At 37.7% G+C, this 27,933-nt stretch overlaps 3 protein-coding genes across 5 annotated transcripts in view; 2 read left to right on the top strand and 1 right to left on the bottom strand.

The window, feature by feature from the left end:
- Nucleotides 1–247: 247 nt before the first annotated feature.
- On the top strand, nucleotides 248–4,626 carry mns1 (meiosis-specific nuclear structural 1). Of its 2 annotated transcripts, none has more exons than XM_079438139.1 (10): nucleotides 248–399; nucleotides 531–743; nucleotides 1,022–1,149; nucleotides 1,235–1,337; nucleotides 1,419–1,648; nucleotides 1,798–2,014; nucleotides 2,103–2,210; nucleotides 2,908–3,165; nucleotides 3,296–3,421; nucleotides 3,527–4,626. In XM_079438139.1, the coding sequence occupies exons 1-10, from the start codon at nucleotides 397–399 to the stop codon at nucleotides 3,638–3,640; spliced, it is 1,500 nt and encodes a 499-aa protein (XP_079294265.1). In that variant the 5' UTR covers nucleotides 248–396; the 3' UTR covers nucleotides 3,641–4,626. The 2 variants fall into 2 exon arrangements, with proteins under 2 accessions (XP_079294265.1, XP_079294266.1); XM_079438140.1 differs by having other exon boundaries at nucleotides 260–399; nucleotides 473–743.
- A 2,974-nt stretch (nucleotides 4,627–7,600) lies between these two features.
- LOC306880492 (tryptophan 5-hydroxylase 1-like) lies at nucleotides 7,601–14,050 on the top strand. Of its 2 annotated transcripts, XM_079434033.1 has the most exons (11): nucleotides 7,601–7,798; nucleotides 8,410–8,544; nucleotides 8,950–9,133; nucleotides 9,226–9,326; nucleotides 9,489–9,556; nucleotides 9,644–9,840; nucleotides 9,982–10,117; nucleotides 11,381–11,507; nucleotides 11,626–11,721; nucleotides 12,304–12,437; nucleotides 12,535–14,050. In XM_079434033.1, exons 1-11 carry the CDS (start codon nucleotides 7,709–7,711, stop codon nucleotides 12,707–12,709), a joined length of 1,443 nt encoding a protein of 480 aa, XP_079290159.1. In that variant the 5' UTR covers nucleotides 7,601–7,708; the 3' UTR covers nucleotides 12,710–14,050. The 2 variants fall into 2 exon arrangements, with proteins under 2 accessions (XP_079290159.1, XP_079290160.1); XM_079434034.1 differs by lacking the exon at nucleotides 8,410–8,544 and having other exon boundaries at nucleotides 12,535–13,598.
- Nucleotides 14,051–26,408: 12,358 nt separating this feature from the next.
- Nucleotides 26,409–27,933, bottom strand: part of LOC306884809 (voltage-gated potassium channel KCNC1-like) — a gene marked incomplete at both ends in the record, with an annotated part of 43,510 nt that continues 41,985 nt past the window's right edge. Inside the window, one exon of the mRNA XM_079441015.1 lies at nucleotides 26,409–26,548. Coding sequence (XP_079297141.1) covers nucleotides 26,409–26,548 — 140 coding nt within the window. The remainder of the gene's footprint in view (nucleotides 26,549–27,933) is intronic.

Below are 27,933 nucleotides of genomic sequence, written 5' to 3'. Positions count from 1 at the left end.
ATCGGATGTCCAAGTTTCTTGTGTTTTAATTTGAATTATTATTATTTTTTTGCCTTACATGTATTGTGGATCCCCTTAAGGTTTGATGTTGAATGTTATTTTATTTGGTTTTATACTATGCTGTTACCTCTATGAGTTATTGTATTCTATTTTGTTTAATAATAATAAAAATAAAGGATGTTTACTTCCGCAACCAGTTGCACGTGGTTGGCTATGCAAGAATTGCGCTGGCCAATAATATTCGTCTATATTCCCAGGTCTGAAAGCCCGGCGTTTCTAGGACAACGACTCACAAACAAATGAGTGTGGTGTTTCCCACTTTGTTTAGTTAGAAACAAAACCATTTACATCGCAAACTCGACGGACCTGATCCAAAACCTTCAGCACATCCGAGGAATGGTAAGAATGATGCAGATATTAGTAGTCAAATAACCACGAGCAGTCTGTTTCACGAACTAGGTAATCGTTACAGATGCTACAAACGATGCGAGGCTGTGTTGTTGAACTTATGAGAGACCGTCTCTTTGTAGTCTTTCATGAGCCAGCAGCGCAACCACCATCAGAAGATGATCCTGGAGCACCGCAAACAGGAGGAAATGCGTGAAGATCAAACCAAACGCATCGCCAAAGAGAAGCAGCTGCAAGCCAACATGCAGTGCGAAGAGAGAGTCGAGAAAAAGCGATTCCTGCGCAAAATGCAGGATGAAGAGTATGGCAAACAAATCGAGGAATCACTTCTCAAGGTTGATTTTACTCTATTCGTTTCATGTTATGTCAGCTGTTCAAAAAGAGATGCCTGGTCTCGTTTTTGTTTATTTGTTAGGATCCCCTTTAGCTGTGACCAACAGTTAATTTTCCTGCGGTCCAAAAATATGAACATACCTTTAAGAATATGCATGAAACATTAACCATGCATTTAAGAACAGACACTAAATACGGTTTATTCTAAATCAAAACATATATGTAACATTACAATTTTTATTTGAAAATAAATAAAATCACTTCAAAATGTATGTTTTAGGCAGAAGAGGACAGACTGTTCAGAGAGAGGCTGATTGAACAGGAAGAGAGGATGGCCAAGGAGCTGGCGAGGATTAATAATGAGAAACTCCGAGAAGAGAAGATGAGGCAGTACATCAAAGAGAACAGGTAGGAGACCGGAGAGCTTAATGGCACTATATAGCAGTGCATAATATATGTTTATCATTTATTAAGCTCTGCGCTTTATTGGCAGCGTTGAACTTCGAGAGCTAGAGTTAAAGCTCAAGTCTGCATACCTGAACAGAGAACGGGCAGCACAGATGGCAGAAAAGGAAGCCATGCGATATGAGACCACGGTGATCTGCAAATATGTGTCTTACATTTGGGTCTCTTATTTTGTGGTTTTGCTTATTGTGAGTTTACATCTTACCTACCAGCGACAAGAGGCTGCTGTTGCCCGTAAGATGAAGGATGAGCATGAGCGTTCAGAGATGGAGAAGGAGAAGCAGGAGCAGAAGAAGTATGAAGAGGTAGTGCGTTACCAGCAAGAACTTGAGCGGCAGCTTGAGGAGAAGGAGCGCAAGAGAGAGGAAGCCTATGAGGAGTTTCTTAAAGAGAAACTCATGGTGGATGAAATAGTGAGGAAGATCTATGAGGAGGATCAGAGGTAAATGTGTTCTTTATTTTCCCATTTTCCTGAATATAATATTTTCTACTTAATGTTCAGAAATTCTGGAGAAAGCAGACATCATCTGTTTTAGATGAGCTGGTAAGATGGTTTTAGGATGGTTTGAAACTGACAAACTTTATTGACAGGGAGCTTCAGTTACGACTTGAGAAAGTGGTGGCCACTCAGAGATACATTGAAGATTTTAAAAAGCAGCAAGCAGAGTGGAGACATTTAGAGCGAGAAAAGGTGGAAGCGGAGAACAGGCGCATCATTGAGTTTGCCCACTACCAGCAGAGGAAGGAGGAGGACAGGATGGCCAAAGTTAGAGAGCGAGAACAGGCGAAGGAAACCCTGCACAAAATGGTACATGACAGCTCACCCTCTGCACCGTTAAGTACAGGCAAGTAATCAAGATTCAAGTTTTAGTGCTCATTCTTTCCTTTTTGTTTAGCTCTCTGAGCAGATCGAGATGGAAAAAAGAGAGCGTGAGAAGATGGAGCGTGTCCGTGAGGAACTTCACTTAGAAGAGCAGGCCGAGGCTGCAAGACGGCAGGAAATTGTGAGAACTCTCTTACCGTGTCTCTTACTACATCTCACTTTACTATATACACTGCATTTTCCAAAAAAAAAAAAAAAAAAAGACAGGTTAATTTCATGCAGGGTTGCCAGATCCCAGAAAAAAATTCTAGTGCAAAACCCACCCAAAAGTAATGAAAACTAGACCAATTTTTGAGTTGACAGATAAAGGGCCTTACAATAAACATTTAGATTTTATTTACTCAGTGTTTTGTTTTTTTTGATAATTTCAGCTAGACTAGTTTTTATGTGGTATGTGCACGTTTATTAATTATTTAATCTGTATGTTATACCTCTTAAGTTTCACTCTTTTTCCCTCCACATTCACTCTTGATTTGTCTACACACAAGCATAAATGCACAATTAATCTATAATGGCAAACTTAATTTACCTGCTTTCAAATTCCTGATGTGGGTGAAACTTCTGTCTAAATGTAACCTCTAGTAAGCCTGGTGTGGCTGCAGTACTATAAAATTGGCCCAAAAGCACACAACACAACAATTTGTCCTGTGACATTTTTAAAATAGCCCAATTGTGTGGGAAAACCACGACCCTGGCAATACTAATCTTCTGATGCCTATCTAGAAAAAGACCCAGTTATATTTCAAATAACCAAGAAAATTAAGCATATTTCAAGACTGTATACATTTACTATTTCTTTACCATTATGTCACTCTCAGGAAGAGATGGAGAAGAGGATCCGGCAGAGGTTAGAGCTGCAGCAGACATGTCAGGAGATGATGGCCTTCAAGCAGTTGCGCATACAAGCTGAGAAAGAGGAAGAGGAGACCTTTAGACAGATGATGATGGCCAAGTTTGCAGAGGATGACCGCATTGAGCAGATGAATGCCCAGAAGCGCCGTATGAAGCAGTTGGAACACAAACGGGCTGTGGAGAAGCTACTGGAAGAAAGGAGACAGCAGTATCTTGCTGAACAAGTAAGACTCAAAGCCACAAATCAAGCATGCAAATGTGCAGCTTAGACATTATCTCCTTCTGATTCAGACTATACCAGTAACCGCTGATAGTACAGACGGCATGGAATTAATTAATCTAAATATTCAACAGGAGAGGGAGGAAGAGGAGCGAGCTATGGAGAAGGAGAGAGAGGCTCAACGGCGAAAGATCATTGAAGAGGAGAGACAGAGGCTCCTAAAACAGCATGCAACAAAATTGCTGGGATACCTACCAAAGGTGAGAACACCACATCATATACACAGACACTCACTTCTCACATTTCTTATGTGATCAGACTCATTACTTAGGGAATGTATTTTTTTTACTTTCTTTGTTTTCTAGGGTATTTTCAAAGAAGATGACCTGGAGCACTTTGATGAGGATTTCAAAAACAATTTCAAACAACGACAGGCTGATATTTTCTCAGATGAGGGTTGGGGAGATGATTCGCAGTAGGGTAATTCCTGTCATGACCAACTTATGGTGCTGTTTTTAAATCCAATTTGTTAGTGCTGGTATACTTAACAGTGCATTATGAACTGTTTGGTGCATCTGCCACTTCCACAAACTAGTGAACAAATTTCATACATGACACAAATTTACCTTTATCTTGAATAAATTTATACAGTATATTGGAACTAATTGTATAGTGTGTTACTTTATAACTGTAAATGGTATAATGTCAAACTTAATTAGGCTAAGGAGTTTGGTTAATGATGAAATATTGCTCTCAAAATGATACCACCTATTAAACAGATGTGCAAATCTCCTATAATGAATTTGTCACATTTTGTAAGCATTTAGTGTTTATACTGGGCAATGCATTGTTTTTCCCTCTTTCCCTGAACCGATAAAGTAAAATTTCATTTTTTGTAGACCTCTAAATGAATTTAGCAAATATTTGACATCTGTAGACTAGACTTGATAAGCCTTCCTCACACACGCATATCCTTTACTCTGAGGGATTTTGTTGCTTACTTAGAAAGAACTGGATATGGTTGATGATGGTTGGCAGGCAGTATATCATACGAGCAAGAATTTAATCAAATGTGACTGCTCATGTACAGTCAAGTCTGTCAGAGTGTCTACAGCTGTCAGTCATTCTGTTTGGTTAGTCCATTACATTGGTCTGGCTACTGTCATGGCCGTTCAATTCTTCCATTTACGTGTTGACTGTTATCTATACCTGCACTATGAAAATGTCAAGCCTCTCTTGTAACTGCTATTATGAAATTTCCTCAAAAAATTGTAAGAAACATGCTGAAATGCAACATATTTTTAAGTAATCATATAATGAATTGAATTGCAACAAACTCTAATGCAACATCACCATCAACCAGCGTTAGAAGTTAAGTCTAAATGTAAGCCTGGCAAAAACAGTTTTATTAGATCGCACACTCACAACACTGAAAATAAAAGCTCCTTTGCTTTCTGCATAATGCATCCCATTCTCCTAATGATATTCTAGAAATTACCTCAGAATAGTTGAGAGGTACTGTATATTGTATAAAAAAAGAAAGGTCAGTAAAACTTTTTATAACTTTTTAAAAGAACTGTTAAAATAACTGACTACAGCAGTCCTCGTGTCACATGTTCCTTCAGAAATCATTCTAAAATGGTAATTTGGTGATCAAGAGACATTTATTGTAATCAATGTTGAAATCGGTTGTGCTGCTTAATATTGTGGAAACCATTGATGAATAGAAAGTTCAAAAGAACAGCACTTTTTTTAATAGAAATCTTTTGGAATATTATATGTCATTACTTCACTAAATGAAACCGGAAGTCCTCTTGAGCTTTAAAAAGATTATGATGGAATGATATACCCCTCTGTCCTGTCACAGCTCTGTTTTGCTCTCTCCATCATCCCATACCGGGTGATGAAGCGATCATAGATTGCTGAGCGTGCCAGATGCACATGCAGCATGCTGACGCACATGTTTACCCCTGGTCACACAAATTAGCTCTCAGAGCTTCTGAGATATTTTCTTCCTTTCTTTGTATATCAATGAACATTTGCATTTAAATAACAGATATAAAAGGTCAACATGAAAATCTACAGTCTCATAAAGTTTGCAGACCGTGCCAAAACTTGACTCAAGTGCCTCGCAGCTCAGTTAAACCACTAATGAGAGTTACCTAGTTCTTTTTCCTAGCAATGGGAAAAACCTACTGTAATGGATTTTCTTACTAGGCTGGTCAAATATTTCTTACGACTGTCATCTTTCAACTGAAGCTCAGTGATCATGACCAGACTTAATCTTTCCTGACATCACATTTGTTCTGCGTCACATAACTTGTCCTGCTCACCTGGGAGGGCAGGAAGCACTAATACCTTGAAGGAACTTCAAGTTGTTTGACAGACCAATGAACTCGCAATATGTATCATAGCTTACTCTATCATTGCTTTTTTCCTTGCAACCAAGATTGAAGGGAACTTCCTGTTGCTGAGACTGAGTGCAGATTGAATTGTCTCAGAATGAAGTCTCTGATTGCAGAAGCTGTGTGTCTACCGTGAAGGTTATGCTAATAGACCAGACTCCAGTGCTGCATTGGATTAGTCCGAGCATGACTTGACTTGGATCAATCATGCTGTACGTCACCGGTTCTGCGCAAACATTATTATCATATATATGGTCAAAAGGAAATGAACATAATCTCAAAAGGAAATATAAGGTGTACATGGTAACCCTATTAAGATACATGCATCTTTAGATGGAGCATTGCTCATTCCCTGGTTCTTTTTGACCCCCAGATAGCTGTTACCACTAAAAAGCTCAAGCATTTCCTGTGTCTTGCCTCTAAATGAGTTGTGGTTATATAAATGAGATTTTCTTTGAGTCATAAAGTATAAAGCATTTTGATTTGCTCACGTCTTGCTTTTCAACATTTTAATGATATACTGTAAGAAATTGGTTTGCAAAGCTAAAGCTATTCTACATTTGCACTAAATAGTGCAAAAAGTCTCGACATGCTGTTGGAACTGGTATAAACTGCCTGTGTTTCAATAGATGGTGAATCTCTCACTTCATAAAGCCTAATGAGATGTGTACTTATGGGCTGCCTTACAAAAGACTGTCTGTGTGTCCCCCTGAAGAGGGGTATGGAGGTCTTTCAGATCAATGACCAAACAGTGGGAGGCACAGACAATGGACCAATAAAGCACAGTAGCAGCGTGAGAACGTCTGAATAAAAGATTAGTCATGTTGTTTGGAAATGGACGTACAGCAGTACCTAATTATATTGCGTTTGAGCTAATTAATGCTGGTGTGAGCTTGTAAACAGCCATTGCTCATAACTACCACATCATTATTAATCTGAGCCGTGCTCATTGACGTGCTTGTATTATTTTCCATGTTTCTCCCTTTGGAACAAATCACCCCCGGACTGGAACTATAGTGTGGACTGGGGCCTTTGGTTTGGAGATAACAGGAACCAGTGACGAGCACATTCCGAATCAGTCATCGCCAGTTAATCTAGGCCTGCTGTTATCCACATCACTTCATCACTGGTCTTTCCGCAGAGGTGTGGAAATAAAGCTCACTGATCCCAGACCAACCTTGGAAAGAGTAAATAAATAAACGAATGTCAACAATATGAACCGAATGAAAGATTGGGTGTGTTTAAATGCCAAGGTCTACGACACGATTTTTATGAATCTTTTAATGGATTGTCAGGCAATAGTGCTGAAGCATATCAGCACAGAGCCATTGTCAATTTTCTATTTTTTTTCTTTTTTACATTTCCTTACCTTTTTGTTCTGTTTTTTCTTCTCTTTTCTTGTGATCTTGCTCAACTACTGATAAGCTGGTAATTCATGCCATATTCTATTGACATTTTGTAAAAGGCCTAGCATACTCCAATAAATATGAAATGTTACTATTATGCTATTAGCTGACCCTTTAGGGTGAGGCCTAAGCAATATGATATAGATAATTATCAATATAAGCAAAATAAGCTGTTCAATAGCTCTGGGGCTTGTTGTCTCTGTGTTATCTGGTTAACTTTACGGTTTTGCATGTGTTTTACTATAGTTTAAAATTGTCCTTAAATTATATCATTTTTGTGAAAAATGAATACAGATATCCAACATATATTTTTCCTGTAGATCTTGGGAAAACAGTAAACTGGCATACATTCAGGCAGTAAACTTTAAAGTACAGTACGTGACTGAAAATAATTTTAATCATTAGAGTAAAATAAAAAAGTGACAGCTAATCCTGTTTGGTCCTATTTTACGTTCTATCAATAATTAACAACACATTTTTTTTCCCCCACTTTATTTTCCTTTTTTATTATTATTAATGCACCATAATTATCTAACGCTCGAATCGTTTTCGGTTGCTCAACCTTTTCCAGTGAAATTCTTCTCAGTTCGGACTTTCCAGAGCCGCGCGCTCCTCCCCCTCCTCCGCCAGATCTCTTTATAAATCCAGAGAGAAAACATCATTATCAGACTGACAGAAGCGTCTATCTGAGCCACGCACCCCTATATTCTACTATAAAAGAATATAGCACCCATCCATGCTCTCCAACAAGCTTGACGGACCGCGTCGAGGTCGGTCTTTTGACTCCATCAATAAGAGTTACGAAGAGAAGCAACTCAACAATGAGGTAAGAAGAACTTTTGACATACGTGTAGCATTTATGCTAATATTTTTACATATCAAAATGCAAACATTTTTGAAAAGTGAGTTGTCAGAACGGATGATAAAAATAATTTTATTGCTCTGATAGTCCTAGGTAATTAAAGGGTGTAGTGCAGTCTAAAGACTAAAAAATAGCTGATATATATTTATATTTTAACATCATTAATATGCATTTAATAATTATGATCCTTTTTTTTTTTTTTTTTTTGAATGTGCATGAACTTTGATCACTTGTGCATTGAATATTGCAATATTGAATATTGAAATGGTCGTTTGTTAATGTCATTCATTGGCTTTTACCTGTTGCTGTCCACCAGATCTAGTCATATCCTAGCCTATATTTGATGGCATGAAGCATCCTACCCAACCTTTTGAAAATAATGATCTTTCCATGTTATTTGCCTGTGAATAACAATTTCCTATTTGAAAAACATGTCAAAAACAAACAGAAGCACACGGATATTAAACATCTGCTGTAGTAGCGAGATTGTCATGCTAATGTGAAAAGACACCTAAAACCCAATTATACTGATTACAATCTCTCTCTCTTTCTCTCTCTCTCTCTCATTTATTAAGTTGAACAAAACGACTTTTCATAAAACAGACGAGAACAAAGACAAGATACGTTCCTCCAAGAGAGAACATGCAGCAATTGTCTTCTCTCTGAAGAATGAAGTCGGAGGGCTTGTGAAAGCATTAAAATTATTTCAGGTACATTAATGTTCTCCCTTATTTAAATGTTACCTGTCTGATCTTTCTTTCTTTCTTTCTTTGATTATTTTCAGCCTCAGTAGAATCATGTTATACATAACTGACACATAAAAAGGCATTAATGGTTAAGTAGCTAGATGTTTAGTAATTCCAGCTAAAGCAATAATAAAAAATAACTTCTATAATCCTATAATGGAAAGTATGCACTGTCCAAGATCAAGTTCTACCTCATTCCATGCCACTGCAGTGTAAAAGTTATCACACATTATACATCTGGTATGTCTTCAAATATATTTATAACACAAATGAATGTATAAATGTATTTTGTATAAATATTATTCAAACTGAAAATTTTCCATTTAAATTTAAAGTGGGCTAAATGACATTTTTATTCATTATAAACAGGACAGCCAGGTAAAGCTTTTGCATATTGAGTCCCGTAAGTCCCGGCGGCGTAACTCAGAGTTGGAAGTACTGGTGGATTGTGACAGCGATCGAGAAACTCTAAAAGATATCGTTCAGCTGCTCCGCAAACAAACAAGCATCATAACCATGGACTCACCTGATAAGTTCTGGACTCCTGCAAACGGTACTGTGTTTTACTCCTTCATTAGATAAATGAGTACTGCACAGAAATCTTTGTATAAATCTTGTGTAACACTGTCAAAATACATTTTTCAGATCTTGCTGAGGTGCCTTGGTTCCCCAAGAAGATCTCAGATCTGGATAAGAGTGCCTGTCGTGTTCTGATGTATGGTTCAGATTTGGACGCGGATCATCCGGTCAGTATTGTCTTACTTTTTGTTCGAGAATTAGGCTATAGAAATTCACTGATACTAGTATTTATGTCATGATCATGTAACGCTCTTCAGTATTTGAGCTGCTAAAAAATTCCATGACCTTTTGTATGAAAACCGTATGCATTTGTTCCTATATGATTTCAGGGATTCAAAGACAACATTTATCGTAAGAGAAGGAAATATTTTGCTGATCTTGCCATGAGTTACAAACAGTACGTTTAACAATAAGGTTTTAAAACTCTTACATTAATTCCACATATTTATCTTTAATATTCACACGATTCTCTCTCACTCTGCAGTGGAGAACCTATACCACGTGTTGAGTTTACAGAGGAAGAGGTGAAGACGTGGGGTGTCGTTTTCCGGGAGCTGAATAAGCTGTACCCCACACATGCCTGTCGAGAGTACCTAAACAACCTGCCTCTGCTCACCCAGTTCTGTGGCTACAGAGAGGACAACATACCACAGCTGGAGGACGTGTCCACCTTCCTGAGAGGTGAGAGTGAGCACACACGATCAGTATAAAGTATGTGATACATTTTAACTTTACAATTGATACAATACAAGCTGGTGAGAAGTATTAGTTGTGTGGCCAACAGAGGGCAGTAGTTATAAAGCTGCTGTATGTGTGTTTCAGAGCGAACTGGCTTCACCATTCGCCCTGTTGCTGGGTACTTGTCACCGAGAGACTTTCTGGCTGGTCTGGCCTTCAGAGTGTTTCACTGTACACAATATGTGCGTCACAGCTCAGATCCTCTTTACACTCCTGAACCGTGAGTACAAAGCATAATGTATATCCCTTTATCTCTTCAGGCCTGTTTATTGACACAATCTTTTGAAATAGGCTTTTATGAAGCAGCACCCATTGTTAAGGCAACACCCGCTGTCTGTCACACCTGATGCATGAACACGCAGAAATGAAAACAAACACATCACCTTTTAATCAAACTGAATCCAGATGATTTAAGCAGTTTATATTTTACAATTTAGGGTTTGGGTTCCATTCATGGGTGAATCAACTTAATGGATCAAGGTTAAATCACAGTTTAATTTTGTTTCAGTTTTGAATATTAAATAAAAGTTGATCTATTGCAGCATTATTTTACCTTTTTTTGTACAGATCTTGTTAAAATTTTAACATTGATTTAAAGTATTTTTTGACCTTTTTACAATAATTTGGCATTAAACATTGTTTTAATGTTTTTTTTAGTTTTTTTCAATAGTTGAAGCTGACATTCTTTCAGCAACATTGCAATGTTGAAACTTGGTCACATGATTTCAGAATGATCATGTTTGTAATAATTCTTCATAGCCAATGCTCTCAATAATAATTTTATATTTATGGACGTTATTAAAGTGCCACTATTATGCTTATTTAAAAGTCATAAATGTATTATTCTGGTCTGCTAGAATACATTTACATGATTTCAAAGTAAAAAAAAACAAAAAAACATACTGTACGCTGCTGTAGCACCTCTTTTTACCTCTGCCTGAAACCTTCTGTTTTAGTTCCCATCTCTTTAAAGCCGGCCTTTCTGGAAAAAAAAAAGTTTGCTCTGATTGGTCAGCTGGCCCAGTCTGTTGTGATTGGTCAATTGGGTTTTTAGCTTCTGAGGCCTCATGAGAAACTGTAAATATTATTATACAGTTATGTAGCGAAGTCATGGAAATTAAGGCAGGACTACAAACAAAGTGTTTTAGGCAGGTGTTTTCTACTGGAGAGATTACCTCCATTTGGTGTGGACTTTGTTGTGCTTTGTATATTTGCAGATGGTTTACATGCACAAATAGATTTATTGCACATTAAAGGAAAAGTGAAATCATAAAAAGCATAAAGGTGCCCTTTAAAAGAAATGCTCAATGTAGTAATCCAGAAATCAATCATTTTCTGCACAGAGCACAGCAGATACTGAGTCCACATTCAATCTTTATGCGAGCTTGCTCCTGCTTCACTTGCACACTGTTTGTATATGTCTTGTGGACTAGGCCTTATTCTGTCTTATTTAACCAACAATCTTTATGTCTGTGTTTTTCAGGGACACATGTCATGAGCTGCTAGGTCATGTTCCTCTGTTGGCTGAACCCAGTTTTGCACAGTTCTCTCAGGAATTAGGACTGGCTTCTCTCGGGGCGTCTGATGATGCTGTGCAGAAGTTAGCAACAGTATGTATTTCTATACATTTTGCTGTCCTGCTGTTTATACAGTATATAGGCATAAAGCCTTAAGATTATTTGCACTAGTTTTGATGGTTGTTGTGTTGGTGTGTGTGTGTCATTGCAGTGCTATTTCTTCACGGTGGAGTTTGGCCTGTGTAAGCAGGAGGGTTCACTCAGAGCGTACGGCGCTGGGCTTCTCTCTTCTATCAGCGAACTTAAGGTAGATACACATTACCAGTTTTAAAATGATAGATTACAACAATAATATTTTTATGTTTCGAACGATCTAATAACTAGTTTAACAATAAATATGAATACTAGTTCACCTTTTAAATATCTTTAAAAGATACGAAAGCTGCATTCATTTGATCAAAGGCACAGACTCAAAACAGGAATATAGTGACATATTATTACAATTTAAATGAACTGTTTTCTGTTTAATATATTTTAAGATGAATTTTCAGCAGCCATTACTCCAGTCTTCGCTGTGACATGATCCTTCAGAAATCATTCCAATATGCTGATTTAATTCTGAAGAAAAATTTGTCACAGTTTAAAATATTTGTATTGTGAAAGTTCAAAAGAACAGTATTTATTTTAAATAGAAATCTTGTGTAACATTATAAATGTTTTTACTGTCACTTTTGATACATTTACTGCATCCTTGCTAGATAAAAGTATCAATTAAAAAAAAATAAAAAATCTTATTGACCCCATATTTTGAACAGTATTGTAACAGCTATTAATAAATTTAACTAAAGTGAATGATTCTGAAACACATATATTTTGTTTTGTTTTGAAGCACTCTCTCTCAGGTTCTGCTAAAATCCTGTCCTTTGAGCCCAATGTCACCTGTAAACAGGAGTGTCTCATCACCACCTTTCAAGATGTTTACTTTGTTTCGGAGAGCTTCGAGGAAGCCAAATTTAGAATGCGGTAAATCTGTTTTTAAATACGCGACTTGTTATTTTTGCACGCCATATCATTGTTGTTTTGCTTTGACCATATATTTCCTCCATTTTATTCTTCACAGTGAATTTGCAAAGACAATCCAGCGTCCATTCTCCCTGCGGTATAACCCGTACACACAGAGCGTGTGTGTGCTGAAGGACATGCCCAGCATCAACGATGTGGTCGAGGAGCTCAGACATGAGCTGGACATTGTAGGAGACGCTCTCTGTCGACTCAGTGCACACCTTGGGGTCTGAAACCATTATGACTCTCATTCATATTAATAGCTTTTATTCCTGTTATCTCTTATATCAAAGCACGTTACTCAACATTCAACACTGCAATAGTATTATCTCATTATCTGCCTTCTCTGACTGCAGAGGTGAATCACTCTTAATGTCTCTGTGAGCACCTTTCCTCTGCTCCTGAAAATCTGCCAAATACCACAGAGCACTTAAATATCCAAACACTGCTTTCAGGAAAGTCTTTAAGTACACCAACCAGCTCAGAGTCCTTCACTGCTATTCAAACACCACCACAGCAAAAACTACAGTCATCACATTATATCATGATCACTATATTCAAACAGTCTATATACGCTAACCTCCACTCCACTACAACTTCAGTCTCTGTAAATACACAGGAAACATGGAAATGGTTCATCTTGTAGAGTTTATAATCTTTGAAAACAAAGCTTAGGTTTGAAAAGCACTGGTACAAACGTTATATCTTGAAGCTTTCACACATTTGTGTTATAGTTAGATATAGTTGTGTTATAGTGTTAAATAAACACAGTCTAAACTAAAACTTAGGTGACCAGTTAAAGGCCTTTGTTGCTTTCCCAACATCAAACCTACTGTATCTTCGAGTAAATCAACCCATTGATTTCTTACCATGAGCTGAATAAATTATTTATTGGTGTTTGTGATATAAAAATATATTAAATAAAATGTTTCACCTTTTTCTTATTATCCAGATGTGAATCTGAAACTGTGGTGTGTATATTGTGCGTGTTGTCTTCTGAAGACTGTAATCCTTGCTGCTTGTCCATGGCCATTTATGTTTATGCTTACTGAATGCTAATTAAGTGATTCTTATAAGGAGAGATCAAATGGTAATTAATAATAAATGTAGCCAACTTTTATTAAATAATTTGTTAGCAAACTCTGAATGATACAAATGGTTCAAACGGTATTATTGAAACAAGCTTACAAAACCCACACTTCTGATTTGTTGTTGGCCTGTAAACATCATCATTCGCTAAGATGTGAAGTTGCTGTACCCTGCAGTGTGATACTGTAGCCAGCAGAGGGCAATGCTGTTGTATTGCAGTGAAAACTCAGTAAAACTGAATATCGATAAAACTTGAAATTCAGGTCAGAAATCCCAGAGCTATGTTTGCAAAAATCAATATATATTTCCTAAATTGTTTGCAAACGTTTTCTCTAAATAATCGAGATAATAACCATTGTGTCTGTCACTGTGTTGATTGCTTTTGGTTAATTTGAGTTGTAGGCTATTTTGCATTTAGTGTTTGTAGTTTTGTGTTTACAGTTGTGAGGAAATCACAGATCTTGCTAAAATATGTAAGAAAACTGTAATGATTGCTGGTCTCTTTTGTTTATATCAATCTAATGAGTCAATCATATGGCGTTTGGAAACATTTATTTAAAGAAAACGGATACTGGGCAAGGCTACGTCCGGTTGAACACATTTGACGTGCGCTGTTGCTTTGGTCTGCAGTCAGTACTGAAGGGGGCGACAGAGTTACAGTTAGATGTTTTTAAAACTAAACCGGATGTGCTAGCTATTTATTCAGTCAGGTAAGTCCATAGACATTTATAGGGTGTTTCTCAAACGGAAGGATCCTTGGAAGGCAGCCTTCGTTTCACGTCCTTCATTCAGCTGAATTTGAAGGATGCATGGGATGTATCCTTTGCAACCTTCAATCACCCACAATCCTTTGTCCCCATTCCATTTCATGAAAATAGTTTAATAGTATTTTCATGCTGTGACTGTGAGGACAGGAACACATGACGTAGCCAGGCGCAATTACTAGACCATCTTATTCTTGGTGATTAGGACTCTAGCCTACAAGACTCTGAAGGACTGAACTAGGATGGACGCAGCCTCGGTAGGATGCAGCCTTCTGTTTGAGAAGCACCCATAGACACCCTATTCGACCGCTCCAAGCATAGACATACATAGATGCCCTATTTGGCCGCCATCTTGGAATGGTCCACTTGATGTCCTTCGTCATACTGTAGGTTCGCACAGAGCCGTTGGGTTCGCAGACCATCAGCTGTGCAGGATTGTGGCATCTTTCAAATATTCAGTGATTACTATGGTGAATGACATCAAGTGGACCACTACAATATGGCAGACGGCTTAAATATATCTGCCCAACAGTCGCTAATGAGGCATCTACGTATATATCTATGGGTGAGTCTAGGTGTGTTCATGCCATAACCGTAATTACGAGATATCAACTTCTAAAAAGCTTTCGTGTCCTTGTAGAATTTGTAATTACAACTTGTGAACTGGGAGTTTTCTGAGAGCTACGACTTACCACCTGACCACCTCAAATTCATTAGGCCTACGCGCTATGTTTTGGCATTGACAATGCAAAAGTTTAGTCTCCTAGTCCAAGGGTGTGAACAGCTCCCAGAACGTCACGTGTTGTCATCTCGAAATTACAATTATGATATGGCGTGAACGCTGCATAAGTTTCTATTAACATACTGATTTTGACTGAGCAAGTTTCTGTTCACATTATATCTCTAGACACATCTTTCTGAAAAACTATGAGAGTCAAAGTTTTTCAGATTATTGGGTCATAGCCTACATTTGAAGGTGTCTGTTCTAGAATCAACCAGGGGTGTTTTCCCAAAAGCATTGCTAGCTAACTATGGTCGTTATTTCCATTGAACTCTATTGGTAACGACAGAACTTGCGACCATTGCTTTTGGGTTAAATAAAGAAGAACTTGGGATATTTCCAAGATCCCCTTTCATTACAGATATGAATACATGTAATTAGATTACCACCTGAGTAGCCTACATTTCAAGATTTCATTTCATGCACATTATATCTTGTGATGAAGGAGATACTTGGACTGTATTTAATGGAGGAGCACTAACATCAAAGTACTCCGACTGTTTCCAGAACTGCTTCCAACAACAAAACGTTCAAAGTCCTCTGGAGATTTCTGGTAGACAGCCACATTAAAAATCAATGATGTTCAGTTTTCATAAAAATGCCATGCACTATGACAATAAAACATGTCATCTTGCATTTTAAATAACATTTTGGTCTGTATGGGGTTATTTTCTGTAGATTTTGCATATGTCATTGCACAGAGACTAAGTTCATTCATGCAGTTATTCTGTATTTGTAGACCCAATTTATGATGCATGAGTCTCTGTCAGTTGCAGCAGTAGGCTACATATGTTGGCCGAAAACAACAAGTTTTCTTTTCTGCATATTCACTCGCCTTTCCTATATGCATATTCTATAAACTTAGTGTGCATTTCAAGCTTATTCCAGTGGGGCATTAAAAAATCTGTATACACACACTCCAGTGCTTCTTTTGTAGTCATATAAGAGATAGGATGAGAGAGATAGAGAGTCAAAGGGGGCTTGGCTGCTTTACAGGGTTCCCACCAGAGGAGATATGAAAGGGCAGACAGCAAAGAGCTGTAGATGAAATGCATGTGTCGATGTTTCATGTGGGCATGCAGTCAGTATGTAGTCTAGGCTGCTCTCAACTCAGCACTGATAAAGATTACAGAATGACACTAATGAAAAAATATATGTTTTATCATTCATATTAAGGCATATTAAAGGGTATAGCAACATTATTGGATTTATTAAATATTTTGACATTAATATTAACAATGTAGTAATGATATTATATTCTATATAATATCAATGAGAGCATAATACCATCAAGAGAATATAATCATAATACAAAAAATAAGTTCATAACTTATATATATATATATTTTTATTTATATATTTATAATCTTTTATAATCAACTCCTTTTTCCATTTTACTCCCTATTTCTATCTCTTTCTTCATTATCTCCTCGCAGAGCTCCTCCATCTCTTATGCCAGTAGTTCCAACCACTTAAGCGACTGTGAAGGCTTAATTGGTGTTCATTAAATTTTCAGGGCTGGCTGCTCGATGGCAGGCCATCCTGTGACGGCATAGGAAGATGAAGTAACAGCATGAGCAGCAGAAGGCCCTGAGCAGACTTACTGCACATGCTCAGTGGCCTTCAGCCTCATCATCAGCACAGTCACAGATAGTTCAGCTCATTACTCACCTCCAGTGAGTAGCAGAGGAGGTTATGTCTTGCATAGGAAGAAGTCCTGTCATAAAACATGTAACTATCATTCACTTAAGGAAACTGAGCTATATAAACAGCAGTTATTTTAAAACTGGAACGTCCAGCAGACCTATTGGAATCTCCTTGGAATCTGATCTCCTAATCCCTCTGAGATATAATGGCTCCAAACAGGCAAGACCCTCCAGGGATTTCCTGATTTCAGTTCTAATTGGAGTCCAACCTGCAAGTGAAATCCTGCCCTATTCCCAAGCACAGCATTGATCTTTGTATCAGTGAAAAGGTTTCTCTTACTTGTAATGTATTATTTAAAGAAAGGACAGTGCAAGACTTGAAAAAAATTACTTGTCTGATTTGCTGTCAGCCGATGGGAGGTTTAGTCGCTTTAGTGCCATATGCCTAAACCCATGGCTTCAAGGTTACCATATTTCTGGAATTGTAAGATTTGTAAAATGCTTATTTTTAGTTATTTCATGGACAATTACCACAAACTTACAACCTGAATTCTGGAAATGTTGGGATGTTTTTTAAAATTTGAATAAAATGAAAACTAAAAGACTTGCAAATCACATGAGCCAATATTTTATTTACAATAGAACATAGAGAATGTTTAAACGGAAAAAATGTACACTTTTATCCACTAAATGAGCACATTTCAAATTTGATGCCTGCTACTGGTCTCAAAAAAGTTGGCACGGGGAAAACAAAGGGCTGAAACATCAAGAAATCTTGAAAAGATTCAGCTGGGAGAATATCTTGCAACTAATTAAGTTAATTGACATCAGGTCTGTAGCATAATTATCTATAAAAGAGATATCTTAGAGAGGTTCTCAGAAGTAAAGATGGGCAGACGCTCTCAAATCTGTGAAAGAGTGCATAAAAAGATTGTGGAATACTTTAAAAACAACGTTCCTCAACGTCAAATTCCAAAGGCTTTGCAAATCTCATCATCTACAGTGCATAACATCATCAAAAGTTTCAGAGAAACTGGAGAAATCTCTGTGTGTAAGGGACAAGACCGAAGACCTTTATTGGATTCCCATGGTCTTCGGGCCCTCAGACAAAACTGCATCACTCATCGGCATGATTCTGTCATTGACATTACTAAATGGGCCCAGGAATACTTCCAGAAACCACTGTTGGTAAACACAATCCTCCATGCCATCTGCAGATGCCAACTAAAGCTCTATCATGCAAAAAGGAAGCAATATGTGAACATGTCCTGTGGGCCAAGGCTCATTTAAAATGGACTGTTTCAAAGTGGAAAAGTATTCTATGGTCAGACGAGTCCAAATTTGACATTCTTGTTGGAAATCACGGCTAAAGAGGAGGGAGACCTTCCAGCGTGTTATCAGCATTCAGTTCAAAAGCCAGCATCTCTGATGGTATGGGGGTGCATAATGCATACGTATGGGCAGCTTGCATGTTTTGGAAGGCACTATTAATGCTGAAAGGTATATAAAGGTTTTAGAGCAACACATGCTCCCCTCCAGACAACGTGTATTTCAGGGAAGGCTTTATGTATTTCAGCAGGACAATGCAAAATCACATATTGCAGCTATTACAACAGCATGGCTTTGTAGTAGAAGAGTCCGGGTGCTGAATTGGCCTGCCTGCAGACCAGATCTTTCACCTATAGAGAACATTTGGCGCATCATTAAATGAAAAATACGTCAAAGATGACCACAAACTCTTCAGAATGGGGCAAGAATGGGACCAAATTTCAACACCAAAACTCCAGAAACTCATAACCTCGATGCCCAGATGTCTTCAAACTGTTTTGAAAAGAAGAGGAGATGCTACACCATGGTAAACACGCCCCTGTCCCAACTATTTTGAGACCTGTAGCAGGCATCAAATTTGAAATGTGCTAATTTGGTGCATACAATTCTAAAATTTCTTAGTTTAAACATTTGTTATATTATCTGTGTTCTATTGTGAATAAAATATTGGCTCGTGTGATTTGAAATTCTTTTAGTTTTCATTTTATTCAAATTTAAAAAATGTCCCAACATTTCCGGAATTCAGGTTGTATACATTTACCACATATTTTCCCTTTGCACAATGCTCAATTAAGCAAGATGTTAACCAGGTATAAATAATGTACTGTACAGTATATATAATATAATAATAAATATATAAGATATCATACATGTCTATCTGTGTGTGTGCGTGCGTGTGTGTGTGTGTGTTGCCTATATTTTTTTGGAACCCCTGATACATTTTTCAGAATTCTTTGATGAATAGACGGTTGAAAAACACAATTATTGGAAATAGTTTTTGTGATAATGTAAAAGTCTTATTTTCAGTTTTAAACAAATTAATTTCATCCAAGATGAATTAAAGTATTAATTTTCTTTCATATGCAAACCTGCGTATATAAACTGTATATTCTATCCTCTAACCCTAACCATAACCCTCACAGAAAGCATTTTTAGATTTTCAAAAAAAAAAAAAAAAAGGTTTTTCTATATGACATGGTTTTTCTATTTATTACTAGTATAAAATACTAGTAATTTAAAAATGACTAAATTACTAGTATTACTTGTTTGGTCGCTATAATATAGGGAATGCCAGGCACACACACACACACACACACACACACAAACACACACACACAGTTTAATAAAAATGTGTAAATCTGCGAAAAAAACCTGACTGGAAATAGATTTATATTTATTCATTGAACTCAAATTCTACTCCATTAAGTGACAATTAAACATTCATATTTTTACATTTTATTAATTTCTTCATGATGACTCCCAAGCTTTTATCCAAATTTTGTCTTAATATTTTTTGATGGTGTGGCACTGGTTGGACACTAGGCAGGGCTGCCACAGAGGCTTTGCTGTTCCTGCAGGTTAAACCCCATTGTTGCAGTGCTCTGCATTCAGAAGTGTTACTATTTGTCTCCTTACCTCAACTCAGGCTATCCTCCAGAATTTTACAGGTGTTCAGCCTCTTGTGTGTGAGGGTGTGTGGATGGTAATTTATGATAACCACAATTGAAGAAGGTGAATAACCAGGGTTGAGATTTCTTGCACACACATAAACACAGGTATGTAATTACTGGCGAGGTAATTATCACTGTAAATACCTCAGCTACCCACAGGGACTAGTTTTGTTTATGTACCTCATGAACGGCGTTAGATATATGTAGGCAGATCCAACAGACTGTAATGATACCGTTACTGACATAGAATAGCATCAGTGATAATTATGTGAAGAACTTTGTGTTCTCATGTATAAACGTGTCTGATGAATCGCGGACCCAAATAACACATACAAATGTAACCAGGCAGCAGGGAGGCGGCATGAGAGAAATGGCTGCCCTTGAAAGCAGATCACATACTTGTGTTGCTATGGCTACGGTCCCTATTAGGTAACTAGGTTGCCATAGTGTCTGAAAAGATCAAAGCTCAGCAGCAGAGCAAAGAACTGGGGGTACATGCACTCAAACAGAGAAAACACAGACTCTTGCACCCGGACACACGCTCACACACGGCCACACGTGCATTTAGCTTCCTGACAGTTAACATGGATATAAAAAAAGACAAAATCATAAATCAAACCTTGGGAACCTTTTGTTTGACACATTTTAGGATGTATTTAGACATATACGACAGACATGCAAAGAATTAAAGATATACAGTATATAAAAGGACAAATACAACAAAGTTCAAATGGTTCATTTATTTTTCTTAAACTTAATTTGTCTTTACTGAAATCCTTAGAAGTCCCCCTTAAAACATTTAGTTGGTTAAATAAATAGTAGGTTATCATAGAGAGTTCATTTGAAACAGCCTTTCTGACAAGCTGATAACTGCAATTAGCAAAAAAACTGGTAATCTGTTAGAAGCAATAAAAGAGTCTTTGAAGCATCCTCTCAACATAATTCAGTTATATTTAGCTCATTGTGTAACTGGAATCATGCCTATATAGTTTATTTTCATAAAAGACTTTTATTTGACTTTTTCAAATGCACACGTGGAACTGAGGTATATTTAATATTTACCATCAATATCATGCCGTTTGCATTCATTAATAACGTTTCTTAATCCACCAAACAAATGCGGATTGTATAGTAGTTACCTAAGGATGTGAGGAAAATTTATCAAGAATAACCTTGCAAAGTTTTGCTACATAGTATAATATAGGTAATATTGCTGTAATATTTACAAACATATAAATACTTGGTGACAGATTTAGGGTCAACCTTGGTTCTTAAAGGGGTCATGAACTGCCTTTTATTTTGTACTGTTCTCTGAGGTCCACTTATAATGTTATTAAGATTTTTACATCAAAAAACATAATTTAGAAGTAATAGGCTATTTTCTGTCCTGTTTTTAACCCCCCTCATCAGAACGCTCTGTTTAAATAGGTGTGGTTATAAACTCGGAAGTAAATGCCCACTGCTATGACTTGCTAATAGTTGTGCATGTTTGACAGCCTACATCCTTCACAGATGGACGCTGCTGTGATTTAGGTTAATACCACATAAATACTCAGTCGGCACAGCATCATCTTTTCAGTTTCGATCTTTCTGAAAATTCTGTGTCAAATTGTGCCTTGGAAAAGAATCTGCGGTAAAATGAAGTGAACAAACCACCAAGCTCTTACAAGACACGGTCTGGAACTTAATTAAAAATAAAGTTCATTCACTCTTTCCTAATGTTGGGATCAGAAGGAAGGCAATACAAAGACTGTTTTTCCACAACTTGGCACTGCAAAGTCCCTTGTTGTGTTTGGAGCATCTTTATCGTTTGGTTTCTGTGAAGATCTGCGTGTTCACCTCTCTCATAAACACTACATGCGCGAATCGGTGGGCAGGGCTAAACAGGCAGCGCTGTAGAAGCAGGCGTTGATCTTCTTCTGAGGAGGTGGTGTTTATTCACACTATTACATCATAGAGGTGTAAATTCCACAAACTGTCATTCTGGCAGACTGGCTTCAATATAATCTGTTCTTAGACTAAAAAGAGAGTTTTGAATTTTGAAACTTACAGGATGTTTTTATAGTATGATCTCTTATTTGTGATAAGAGGAAGGGAAATTTGGTTTCTCAGTTCATGACCCCCTTAAAATATAAAGACATTATATTCTCTTCGGTTTAAAGTGAACCACTCAATCTAGAGAAGTGTTGTCTTGTGCTATAATGTAAAAAAATAAATTATTTAATTAAAAGGCAGAAGGTTTTTATTTGTGAAAATGTTAGATTGTATTAGATGTACTGTTTTATTAATCTATTTTATTAATCTATTTTGGAACCTATTTGAGAGAATTACAGTCTAATTCAACACAAAATTTGCAACAAAGCTTCTTAGGAAGTATTGCTACTTGTTAATCTCGTTTGTTCACCTGTAGATTTTAAAAACTCCATTAAAAACATGTCTAACTCATTGGCAGTGAGTTTACTTCAAACTAACTGGATATAGATATACTGATGTCAGTTTTTACTGCGTGATTCTAAAAGAACACATCAATGTGTGTTTGACACATTTTCTGTTTAAAAAGTTTAAAATCTCACTTCATTTAAATAACCACTTGCTTTTACTGGAGTGTACTGATGTCCTTGCTGGGTTTAAGGAAAGAAAGAGTTAGAATGGAATTAAGAACCGTAGTGAGTGGGGGCGGGGCCGAGAGCCGTGGGAACGGAGCGAGGCCGGTGGCCTGGTCCTCTCTCGTCTTCCACTGTCGTCACTCCTCCTTTTATCCTTCCGGAGACAGGTGAGTGTTGCAGGTGTTGCTCATTATCATTAACTCCACTGGCCTCGCTCCGTTCCCACGACTCTCGGCCCCGCCCCACTCACTACAAGAACATTATAAATACATACAATTTGTCCACTAACATTTATAAACTAAGCAAATACAGGGCTCAACAATAAGGGCTCAGGGGTTTGGCTCAGTTGTCAGATGATCAGTCAGACCAGTGCTATATTGTGATGATGTTTATTGATCTTTATATACAGAAATACATAGAAAAAGTTTGCAAGGTCTGCAAAGTCTGCTGAAAAAGGCCACTAAGATCAAGGTTATTTGTCTTACTAACAAACTGTGAATTTTCTTTTAAAACTGGTGCACACAAAAATGAAAATTCTGTCACAACTTACTCACCCTCATGTCGTTCACAACCTGTGTGCATTTCTTTTTTCTTCTCGCACACAAACGAACATGTTATGAAGAATATTAGAAACCAGTTTCCAATTGACTACCATCGTATGGACAAAAAAATTAAATGGAAGTCAATGAGAAATGAACATTCTTCAAAATATTTTCTTTCATGTTCCACAGGAAGAAATCACACCACCAGTTTGGAACAACATAAGGTGGAGAAAATAATGACAGAATTTCAAACCCTTTTATAAAACATGTAAAAACCTAATAATGTATTAGTCATAAATTTTGATGTAAGGAAATAATTTAATGTACGTTCAAAGAATTCTTATTGTTGAGCCCCGGAATGTAAAAGTTTACTGTAAAAGTGCAAACAGCAAACAAAGGCAACTGATGACTTACAGCAGCAGCACAACAGAGAACAACATCATTAGTTTGAGCCCATTCTAATTTAAAGGCAGCTTTGTGAATATTTGTTGTAATTCACAAAAAGAGCAAAAACTTATTGGATAGGTTTGACCTTATAACCCTGTAAAGATTACTAGATACTCTAAATATTCAGTCGCAAGCGTCGGCAACACGAAAAGTATATTTAAAGTATAGACACACGTACAAAAACACACATATTTAACACGCATGCACTCAAATACACATTTTACACACCACTACAAGTTGACAGTACAATCAGCCACCGACAAAAAAGTCCCTTTGAAATACATTTAAATGTGTAGAAAGGGGTCTTCCACCCATTCGTGTACAACAAAGTTTAATAGAACGTTATCAAGAAGTGGGAGGGGTGTTCTGCGCCATGCACACAGTGGTTGGAACACCACGATTCATGACACACACAGAGTCTGCAGGCGGTTTGTGCCGGCCCTGCCGAGAAGCCTCTACAGACATGAAAAAGAAGAGAGACAACAGACGAGTTATTACCCAGACACCTACAGAACGAAGACAGGTGAAGGAGGTGCGGGATGACGTGCGAGCCAGTGCAGAAGAGACATGGAAGGGGTCAGGAGGAGTAGGAGGAAGGGTTGAAAGGAGAGCAGAGGGTGACATTAATGCGGTCTGCTAGCAAGCACATTTAGCAAGCGTATAAGGCAGGCTTTAGCATCATACCTCATTGAGCAGAGTGTATGTTGACACCGCTTGTTCAAAACTTCAGCTCGTTCACAGCATGCAGGTGTTTCACTGTTTCCTTCAAATGTTAATGATTTAATTCATCACCATGCTCATCGGTGCAGTCTGCCATGCTGCTCCACCTGGAGACATACTGTATTTTCTTTTTCTTTTCACTCGCATCAAAGACCTTCCAATTCAGCTCTTTGTGCCTGTCGACTTCAGGTCAAAGAGAGTATTGGTACATCGTCCAATGAGAGAAACAGAAATAAAACAAACATTCCACTGCAATCAATGAAAAAAATTTGAACAAAAAAAAAACAAGCGCTCTAACAGGTTTCATAGAAAATTTATTTCATGCTATGGTTGTAGTCACGTTTTCCTGTTTTTCTATGCAGTTATTGTTGCATAACATAGTGCATGCATTTGTTTTCCCCAAAGTTAGCTAAATTGCATACAATTCTCTTATAATGTAAATATACATTTGTCTTTTTTGCTTTTCTTTGTGTTTTAGTACCTAAAAGTAATGAGAGAAAATGTAAAACATCTCAACAGGATGCCGTTTTTCTTGTTTTTTGATGTTTTTTCTCCAAAAATAACACTGTTAAAAGTCTGCACTTGATATGTGAAATAAACAGTTGCTCACGACAGTTTCCACAGGATCTATTCACCAATAAGTAAGACATAAAACAGAAAAATAACTCATTTTGCTCAGTTTTTTTCTCTATAAGATCCAGAATCACAAGCATGCCAGACAGAAACAAAGCTGAAAGTGGAATTTACAATCTATCTGACGGCAGTAACCACTAGCGTCTCATTCAGAATTTGAGGTCAATGTGACCAGAGCTGAGTCATGTGGTTAACAACAAAGACATAATGAAGAAATCAGTTGCTGAAATAAAGAACATGGTCTCTGAACATCTCATTATCCATGGCTACATGTCAATTCTGCAAAAGTCAAGAACTCTTGAAAGAAAATATTTGTTTTGTACAGACAGATTCATAACAGATAGAATATTTTCCTCTTTTTTTAATGTAACACCATGCAGTTCATGCAAAAATGAACAGGTAAGAGTCCACTACATCTGTCACTGCAGGTACTATCATTAGTATTATGATTATAAAACTCATTTTGCTGGCTTTAAAGCCATCTGCTCATCGCACTCTTCGGTCGATGGTCTTTAAGGTCTTCATTAGAAAAAGTCCTGGTCCATGAGATTCCTCAGACAGTCGGAATCTGGATAAAAACACTTGCCGCTCGTCGAAAAACATCCTCTATTGTGCTCTCTTTCTACATATACGTCTCCATCCTGAAATCCCTCTGGCCATTGTGTAGAGTCCAGCAAGTCTGAAGAAGGGAAACCAGGGTTTTGAGATGCTGCTGCCTTCTCAGGTCACTTTGAGCACCTCTGACTGCATATACTTAACTAGGGCAGTTTCCTCTTTGCAGGGATCTGCAGTAGAAAATACAGGGGAGGATGGGATTTCTCAGGGTCATCCTGCCATTGGGCCTTGTTTTCATTCAGCTCACAGAATGAGGAGGAAATGGGCTGCGAAAATAAGACTTCCCTTTTGTCTGCACTGTAAAAACGTTCAATTGGGCTGCTTTCACATTCCAGGGCTAAGGAGGTCGGAGAAAGAGAGATGGACAGAAATGCACAGGGAGAGTGAAAGAAGTGCAGAGGAAGGACAGATGTTTGCTGTGGACAGCGAGGAAAAGGGAGTCCTGATACCTCCTACCTGGGGTCTTGTTAATGAGGCGATGAAGAAAGAATGGAGGAAGACTCCACCAGTGCAAAAGGGAGGTACGGTAAAAAATTAAAAAGCGAAACGAAAACAAAAAAGAAACCGCTAAAAAGGTGTTTCGTCTTCCAGGTGCCTGAAAGGGTTTTATGTGAGAATATACTCAGACAGGAGAGGGTTTATAAGTAAATATTCATAGTAAATCCTTAAAAATATCATTATTTCTATCGTTTGAAGGAAAGATGCAAGTCTTTCCAGTTCTGAAGTGGTTCCAGGAACAACAACAGTGTGCTCTAAAAGACAGGTTTACCTTTCTCATCCCAGTTCTTTTATTGTGTCTGATAAACACTCGTAACTAGGAAATCCTTAAAAATTTCCCTGAGATAATTTGGAGGTTTTCTTTCTCTCTGATGGCTTTGTATGAGTTGAGAGTTGGTACGTAAAGACAAGAAACAAGCAAAACAGACGGAAGAGGAAAAGGAGGAGGGGAGGAGACAAAAACACAGCTCCAGAAAACAAGGACCAGAGAACAAGACAGACCAGACCAAATCAAACAGCGCAGAGAACAGAAGGCAGCAGAGCAGTAGAAAGACCCAGGGAGACAGCTCTAACTACACAACTGCTCCATTTCTTAGAGAATGGAGGGGATTGGAGAGTGGGACCGCCGCAGGAGAACAGGTGGGCCGCAGGACCCGGTGGACATCGATACCACCTCGGCCAGCGTTCGGGCCTTGCTGGTTATGGTGCCCAGGCTTCGGGACTTTTGATAACCTTGGTTTAGTGGAGAGAAATGTGCACATTGCGGTTGCTGAGACTCAAAGGTTTCGTTTTCACCTCTGTCAATTTGCTCCACACCATGTTTGCTGCTATGGGTCAGGTTTAAAGGGTTTAATATGGCATGCAATCTCTGTGAGGGCATGCACCAAGATCGGTTGCTTAATCTGGCATTAGAGTGAGCAAAGAAGGCTGTGGATTGCAAGGCAAAAGTTGCAAATAGAATTTAGAAGTTCACAGATTTTTTAATCTAGAAATTTAAATTAAGTGGTCCGTTTGAAATTAAGGCAACCAAGAATCCTGTCTAATGATTTGTCAGAGTCAGACCCTCAGTGTCGGGCACTTTTCCACAGTCTCTATATGACTTGCACATCATTTTGAGTCATTTTGACAAGAAACACATTTTAAGTATATGCACAATGAAAAACGGAAGTCTCAGCTTTCAAATGATATAATTATTATGTTGCCAAACATGGTGGCTGTGTTAAAAACATGGCAGTTTTCATACCTTGTTTTTTTTGTTGTTTTTTTTTACGCATTCTTTTTTCTTTTATCATTAAGTGAAACAAGCCATTTCATTCCATGGTTTGAAAATGTATTGGACAATTACTTAAGGGACAATTACTGTGTATCAACATACCCTCTGATGTTCATTCATGTTCGCTATTAAAAATTAAGAGAAGATCAGTTCACATGCATTTATGAGCTGCTGTTTGAACCGAGGCAGGGGAAATTGTTTGAATTTCATAATAAAACTGACATAATTTGAATGCAGAGACTCTGATTTTTTCTAAAACAACAAAATAGAAAACTTAAAAAAAAAAAATCATTTTTTTTCTTTTTGGTTATCACATTTCTTCACTAATGGCTTATTGGGTCTTTCGACTCGAAATAAAAGAGCATGTCACATATGTCAGTGTCTTATCTACACCATAATATTCTTTGCCTTTGTGCAAAACCAAGTCTTCACTTTCTCATCCAATACCATACAGGCATCAGGACAGATTGTGCAGCAAGGCCGCAGGACTGCCCCAACACATGCACAACATAATGCTACCGAAAAAATAACTGTGCACTCTGAAGCACTGCATGCATACTCACACGCACGCACACACACACATATCTCAAAACACTCATAAACTTACATGTACACATACAGTAGAACACACAAAGACAAAAACACATATTTGTTGGGAACAGTGTGTGTAGTTCTGGTTGGTGATGATGTTGACCATCTTGTGGTGCTTTTGACTGTGGGTAAGATCTGAAGTCAAACAGAGCATGCTCACACAGAGCAACATGTCATAAGACACAGACAGACAGCGCTATTGTTTAGAAAATGATCACGTGACAAATTGTTGGATGATAGCAGGACATTTTTT

This window comes from Barbus barbus, assembly GCF_936440315.1.
Source record: "Barbus barbus genome assembly, chromosome: 2".
Classification (NCBI taxonomy): domain Eukaryota; kingdom Metazoa; phylum Chordata; class Actinopteri; order Cypriniformes; family Cyprinidae; genus Barbus; species Barbus barbus.
Note: the sequence above shows the minus strand (reverse complement) of the source record. Positions and strands in the feature narration are given on the sequence as shown.

Excerpts from the sequence above, each read along its gene's own strand:
- LOC306880492 (XM_079434033.1), top strand. The coding sequence starts at position 7,709 with ATGCTCTCCAACAAGCTTGACGGACCGCGTCGAGGTCGGTCTTTTGAC. Across the intron at positions 8,545-8,949 it reads AAGCATTAAAATTATTTCAG|GACAGCCAGGTAAAGCTTTT; the intron begins GTACATTAATGT and ends CATTATAAACAG. Across the intron at positions 11,508-11,625 it reads CTGTGCAGAAGTTAGCAACA|TGCTATTTCTTCACGGTGGA; the intron begins GTATGTATTTCT and ends GTGTCATTGCAG.
- mns1 (XM_079438139.1), top strand. Across the intron at positions 744-1,021 it reads TCGAGGAATCACTTCTCAAG|GCAGAAGAGGACAGACTGTT; the intron begins GTTGATTTTACT and ends TGTATGTTTTAG. Across the intron at positions 2,211-2,907 it reads CTGCAAGACGGCAGGAAATT|GAAGAGATGGAGAAGAGGAT; the intron begins GTGAGAACTCTC and ends TGTCACTCTCAG.